Source organism: Hemibagrus wyckioides, linkage group LG15 (assembly GCF_019097595.1).
Source record: "Hemibagrus wyckioides isolate EC202008001 linkage group LG15, SWU_Hwy_1.0, whole genome shotgun sequence".
Taxonomy (NCBI): domain Eukaryota; kingdom Metazoa; phylum Chordata; class Actinopteri; order Siluriformes; family Bagridae; genus Hemibagrus; species Hemibagrus wyckioides.
In genome coordinates, this window is record NC_080724.1 from 9,039,076 (window position 1) to 9,046,004 (window position 6,929).

The 6,929-nt window shown below is 37.6% G+C and overlaps 1 protein-coding gene across 1 annotated transcript; it reads right to left on the minus strand.

Moving 5' to 3' along the window:
- Positions 1–240: 240 nt before the first annotated feature.
- Positions 241–6,420, minus strand: olfml3a (olfactomedin-like 3a). The gene is made up of 3 exons (XM_058410869.1): positions 6,111–6,420; positions 4,072–4,357; positions 241–1,663 (listed from the first exon to the last, which is right to left on the minus strand). Exons 1-3 carry the CDS (start codon positions 6,231–6,233, stop codon positions 873–875), a joined length of 1,200 nt encoding a protein of 399 aa, XP_058266852.1. The 5' UTR covers positions 6,234–6,420; the 3' UTR covers positions 241–872.
- Positions 6,421–6,929: the final 509 nt, after the last annotated feature.

The following is a 6,929-nucleotide window of genomic DNA, read 5'->3' on the forward strand; positions in this document are numbered from 1 at the left end:
CCACTATGCTATAATGTAGGTGTTGCAATAATAACGGCTTCTTCTTGTTCAAGCTATTCCGCTGATAAATAATTTCAACTGGCCAATTGTCCAATGAAAATTTTAATAAAAATGGGATTTATAGTTGGAAAGTTCAGAAACTTCTGTGGTGCCAGTAAATACGATTGTACACATTTAAATCATGTGTCCATTTATTTAAATAGCTTCTTTGAAAAATGAATTTACACCAAGGATTCCAAGGATGTTCATTTTATTTATTTATCATACTGTTTTACAGTTATCTGATCTCATGAATAATGTCCAGAAGTTGCTATTAAGAAATAATGATTTTGGTTGATTTCATATGATTTAAAGTACAAATAACTCTAACACTATATTGACCACAGATCAGCGGCGTTTTTCCTCGGAATAATGTCATATTTTTATATTTAACTTCATAAAATACAGTGGAACCTCGGCAGATGAATTTAATTCAATCTGGAAGTGAGTTCTTAAGGCGAAAATTTGTATTGTGAAACAATTTTTTCCCATAAGAAATAATGTAAATGCAGATAATCCCTTCTAGCCACCTAAAAATATTAGCAATATTACAAATACAAAGCGTATGTAAGCTGTATGGCTGCTTACAAAGAACTGACCCAAGCATTCCATGTCAAGGGTCCTCACCTCAAGGAAGCTGTGCCATCAGCATTTTTATGCTGAAAATGCTTAAATTCTTAAGGCGAAAATTCGTAAGGGAGGGCATTCGTATGCTGAGGTTCCACTGTATGTGAGTTATTCAAAAGTTCTAAATGTCAAAGAAGGTGTGTTAATACAGTAAGTATACAATCTTCTTGGTCAGGTTTTTACTTGTAGTCTCTTTGCATTAGCAGTTATTCCTCCGGAGGTGGCACTATGGTAAACAGCTTCTTCGTGAGGGCCATCCTGTAGAGAATCTGGTAACCATCATCCCAGGCATACATAATCTTCTCTACAGGATTGTACTTCAGGCTAGAGTGAGCTCCGAAGCGCCTAGGGAAGTAAAGAAGTGGGGCTTCTCCGGGAATTACCATGTCATTAACATCAAATACACACTGGACTCTAGAGCGACTTGGGGGTCTAGTGTTGTAGACCACGTAGAGGGTTCCGCAAACAAAAAATGCGGCTTCAGCGTTGATTCTGGAGCATGATGTTTCCCACATGTTTTCGATGTCTAGTGTGTCAGAGTCCATCTTGGCCAGGTTAATGGTGTCTTCTATGGCATACAACGCCCAAAGTCCTTCCTCATCAGCAATCAGGTCCACCATGGTATCAGGATTTAAGCTGTACACTGAAACCTGCTCCTGTACAGGAAGAACAGCACTGTCCACCAATGAGCCGTTCTCCAGATGAAACTTGTTCACCTGCAACTCTGATCTCTCCGTCAGGTAATAAAGAAAACCATCATAGACAGCATGGCCAGTACCATTCCATGCAGAGGGGAGGGTTATCTGCTTGCCTTTGGAGATGCCAGAAGATGCAGAGAACTCTTTAACTGAGTTGAACTCGTACACCGTGTCTTCAGAAGTTCCATTAAAGATGTAGACCTTCGCTGTCCTGGAATCCTTAGTCCACACACCTTTGGTGCTGCCCAGCCTTTTCAGGATTTTCATGGCTTGGATATTTGACACAAGGTCGACGCAAACTGTGAGGAAATAAATTGATGAGCATCAGTGTTTAATGTCAAACTTATAGTTCTGCATTAAACTGAATGCTTTAAGTGCTGGTGACTTCTAAAATTCATAACAAAAATGTAACAAAAATGCCAGGTTCATATTGCTCTAAAACATACATTAAAAATAAAGAAAAAATTAATAATAATTGACATAGTGAAGTTTTCTTTCAGGAGATGTTTATCTAATATTTATGGAAGGAGTCTCCAGGTTCGAAAAGTTTCCAAAACTGTTTCACAGTAAGAGGGGAAAAAGTAAAGAAATAATAATTTACCTAAAGAAGTTATTCAGAACATTCCAGGCCAGAGTCTACCTTTTCATTTCATATTTTAATAGATTTCCGTTTTAACTACCGATGGCACACATCTACCCTGGGGGAGTGAATTTTGCAGGCAGAATCAATAAAACAAGAAAGAAACCCCTTCACTTTCTGAATCTATTTCCCTCAGAACTACAGAAAAAAAAAAGATGTTAACCTAATGGAAATGAGGTCAAGATGAAAGTAGCATAGATGAAGCCCTGAAATTATTGTAAGAGGGCATTATCTGTCGCTCTGTAGCAAGACTTTTCTACTTCTCTACTTTAAAAAGGGCCTAAAAGCAAGGGGTTGCCTGCAATTTATAAAAAAGACTTCAAGTCATTTTTGAGCACTTATCAATGTCCTAAAAAGTGTACAGGACTGTACAAGGCTTTAGCTGTTACAAAGGTGTCATATTTAAGGTGATTTGTGACAGTTAGTGGAGAAAAGTGAGTCTACATCTTGAGGAAATAGTCTGACTTAACCGCAGCTGTTCTCTTTGTTTTGTCCTTAAATCAATAAGATATTGCAGCCTAGAGGAACATAACATCCATCACCAGCTGGAATGATCCAGCTCTCAGAACATGATAAAGGACTTCTTCAATATGAGCTGAGTTTGAACGGAACCTCATCTGACCTGTGCACCAGCCAGCGGGTGCTCCAAGCCATGATCCTGTTCCTCAAAATAACCAACATGCCAGTACAAACTAACACACAGACACTAATGGACACTCTCCAGTCTTTTTTTACGAAATTGTGAAATGAATAATGATTTGCGCAGGGAATACGAGACTGAGCCTTGATGTTTATATTCTGTATTTCAGAATGTTGAATGAGAAAGCTATTGTGTTTGCAGTCAAACACAATAACACAACAAAAATGTGGAAACCAAACAATATTCCCTTATGTACCAAACCATCAGCCTTGCCTTAGTAAGTCTGGATTTGTTATAGCTATGAGAACAATACTGCAATTGGGATTTATCTCTTGACATAAAATATAGGTTTGCTTCGGGGATCCAAATGGGATCAGCTTTGTACACATGATTTATGGCAAAATGAGGAAACCATGTTGCAAGAAACATTTGTCGCTTAAATAATGTTCCCTCTTAAATCAAGAGTCATCAGATGGTGGATTCTGGACTAAATGCAGACCCAAAGTATTTCTGTAGAAAAAAACAAGAACTTGAACATATTGTAGCTGTAGCAGAACAAACAGCTCGTCATACTGCTTCTAAAGATGAACCATAGTGTCCATAGTTTCTCTGTTGTGGGTTGTTGCAGCCATTTGCCTGAATTATTCACTTTATGCAGCTAGCCATTTTTACCCATTTACTCTGGTACGATCAGGGCAGTGAAAAAATGCCAGTTGGACAGAGAAACTTGAAGATATCTCATCTGATCAGGCTCCATAGTCTGAGCATGTCCAAAGGCCATGATATGAACCACTACAAGTTGAGGCGTCTTATTAAATTCCATGAACTAATCACTAATTGATGAGGATAAACCACCAAGCTGCCACTGCTGGGCCTCTGAGCAAGCCCCTTAACCCTCAATTGCTCAGTTGTATAAGAAAATTAGATAAATGTAAGTTGCTCTAGATGAGAGCATCTGCCAAATGCCTTAAAATGTAAATGAAAATGTAAATGTAGGATTAAAAGGTTGTTGTCACTATTCAGTCATGTTGTTTATTAGATCTCTTATGTTGTTTGATCCTCACAATTTTTAGTTAAATATTCCTTCAGGTACAAATATTTCTGGGGACTAATTATGTAACCGTCTGAACCTGGTTTTAAGAGTATGTACAGAAGCACAAACAAGCAAATAAAAACTTGTCAAATTCTAATAAAAAACCCTAATTCAGCAAAAGAATTTCCTGTCTTCTAATGTAGCCAGGATTTTTTAGGCCACTTTCACAATATAGAGATCTTGTGCAGAAAATTCAGCTAACAGCAGTGCAACATTTAATGAGTAGCTAAATATAGTTAACATCCACATGCCAAGACACCATCTGAAACCAACTGAAAGCAAAGGTACATGATCAAAAGAACTCCTCAACTCCTCCACATGTCCAGTGGCTCACCTGAAACCTCATAAAACTCATCCTTCTTCTTCCTCTCCGTCAGCACAGGCTCTTGTTCCACCATTTTGTCCGCTGCTTTGACACAAGGTTTGGGTGGGTTTTTGGTTTCGATGAAGTCAATCTCTTTCTCCACCCGGTCAACCCGCACCCCTGCTCCCTCCAGATCCTCCCGGAACTTCTCATAGTCCTTGCTCAGTTTCTCCAGCAGATCTACCGTCTGATGTCTGAACTTCTTCAAGTCGCTGTTGTAACGGCTGTTCTGCTCATTCCATGAGGCAATACGTTCCTGAACATAAACAAACAAAAAGGTTTGTGTAGTACATCATTTCATCTTCATCTTCTTTTATAACAAAAGGTCAAATCACTGGAATTGGTGTCTACAACTCCCTAGAGCCATCACAAACTACAACATGGCCGCCAAGAACCACAGTTTCCACACTGATTCGCGGTCTACAGAAAATGTTGGCAAAGACCAAAATTCCCAACTCACATGCTTATCGTCATGCTCAAGCTTCCTAATCACTACACACACGTTGACTCAATCACACACACACACACACACATTTAAGATATATCTTCAACACTAACTCTCTGCAAAATAATGCTCAGTGTAGCTTGTTCTCCTGAACCTGGTTCCTGATTATAGTTCTATAGTCTGCTTTTTTGATCACCTCACCCTTGCCTGTTATACCAACTTATGTCTTACATTCATTTCTATTTGTTTCCAAAACTTACATCTTGCGTTCTTTTCCATTTGTTTCCAATTTTAAAAATAAAGTATTTCTACCTGCAACTGATTTTGCTGCAAGACACAAGACATTCATCCATAAGAACCTGTGTGTGTGTGTGTCATGAAAAGACCTTGATATATAATGCATATCAAGATTAAAATACATTTTTACCCTCTCCACCATCTAATAACACAACCAGCCATAACTGAATGCCATTATTCCATATTCCCTATAATTCCATGTCTATTTTAATGCAATGATTCAGAGAATTTGTGAATGTTTTATTTGAATCACATTATCTTTACCAAAACTTCCATATCCATAGCTCATCACTGAACTTATCGTTGGACTGAAAAAATATAAAAATAAATAAATGAATAATTAATAAATAAATAAATAAATAAATAAATAAATGGATGATTATGAGGTAATATCATCCTTCGAGGCAGAGAGAGAGAGGAAAAATATATCGATTGAGCAAACACCACAGAAACAAAGCTTAATCTATTCAGACCGGTGATTATAGTCTATAATATGGAAGTCTGTAATATATTCGAAGATAAAGCCACAGATGTAGATGATATGACGGTACAGCAAATAACTTTTAGATTTCTTATGGCACATATAAACAGATCCTTATACCCAAGAGTCAGGACCATTTATAGTATGTATAGTTGTGATGTGCATGCTATAAATTGCAAAGCTGGGATATAAATAATGCATAAGGAAGGCGCTCCATTTTACTGATAACAATCATGCTGACGTTAGCACATACTGTATGTCTGGTGTGCAATGGGATTTTTGTGTGTGGATGCAGCACATTACAACACACTGTTAGTCCGTATCATATACATATACAGTCTCTGATTAGTTTTCCAAACGGTTATAGTATCTAAATAAGTCTTTTGAATATCATCCTTGAAGCCTGAAAGTTTGCATTCATTTTATTCCCTCGGTCTGAACATGTAAAGCTGGTGTGATCATATATTAAAGAAATGCTCAAGGTTGGAAATTTCCATTCTATTGATATGCATTGCAACATTTCAGCATGGCCAATTCATTCTGATTATTCTTGGTTATTCCTTTTTTGAATGACTCTCTGTAGTGATTTTTGCTCACTGCCTCACTGATAAATTATGAAAGAATGGAAAATAAATTCAAATCCTTCAGTACAAATGGATTTTTAGAAAAGTGAACTTGGTAAGAAAGAAAAAGCATCATGGCAGAAGGCGTTTACGAAAGCTTACTTTTGTTTTTTTGTTTTTGATTTTGTTAAGTGTGGTGGGATCAAGATAAATTTATTCTTACCTCCACAGAAGCCATTCGGCTCTCCAGGTAGTTCATGAGGGTCTGGTAATGGTACTGGTTCTGGGCCCGAGAGAGCTGAGCAAGCATGCTGAGGATGATAGAAAAGAAGAAGCCTGCTTTCATGGTGAGTTCAGATGTAGGACACTTTGAACTCTTCTAGTAGCCCCAGGACTCTGAAAAAGATTTGCAGTCTGCCTTGGGCACAAACCCGGAGATGTGTCTTTGCAGAAGTTGATCAAAGAAGTGACCATGAACACGAACTACTGCTGGGGTTTCAAATTCTCTAGCTCTCTCCTCTGGCTGGAATGTTTTCCTAAATGCTGAAGGAGGAGCCATGAGTCTTTGGCCTCGAACTATCCGCTGTACCAAAGCTCTGTTATAAATATTAACCCTGTATGGGGTTTTGTCATTTTAAAAACATGCAACATTCATGCAAAAGAGGTCAGTAATTGCGTGAAAATAAATTGCTTTCATATAGAGAGCTAAAAGTCATCACCTTATTTATTTATTTTTATTTATTTATTTTGGAACATAGACTTTAATAGAAATGTGTAAATAGCTCGTTTTCTCATACAGAAATCTTTCATCATCTTTCCAATGTGTCTTCTTCGCTGTGATTCGAAGTAAACAACATTATCAGGGTAAAGTCATATTAAATCTATCCTAAAGCACATACTACTCAAAATTTTCAATTAGCCAACTCAGACAGCAGTACAGCAGACATGTACCACCTACACTAAATCTGCTTTATTTAAGAGCATATTGGCTGTTTGCATGTTCTGAAGGTAACAGAATTAGCCAACACCTCCACAAATGGAA

What these genes read in the sequence shown, in the direction of transcription:
- olfml3a (XM_058410869.1), bottom strand. Translation starts at nt 6,233, where the DNA reads ATGAAAGCAGGCTTCTTCTTTTCTATCATCCTCAGCATGCTTGCTCAG. An exon ending in GCCGAATGGCTTCTGTGGAG is followed by an intron (nt 4,358 to 6,110) that starts GTAAGAATAAAT and finishes GTTTATGTTCAG; the next exon opens with GAACGTATTGCCTCATGGAA. An exon ending in TGAGTTTTATGAGGTTTCAG is followed by an intron (nt 1,664 to 4,071) that starts GTGAGCCACTGG and finishes ATTTCCTCACAG; the next exon opens with TTTGCGTCGACCTTGTGTCA.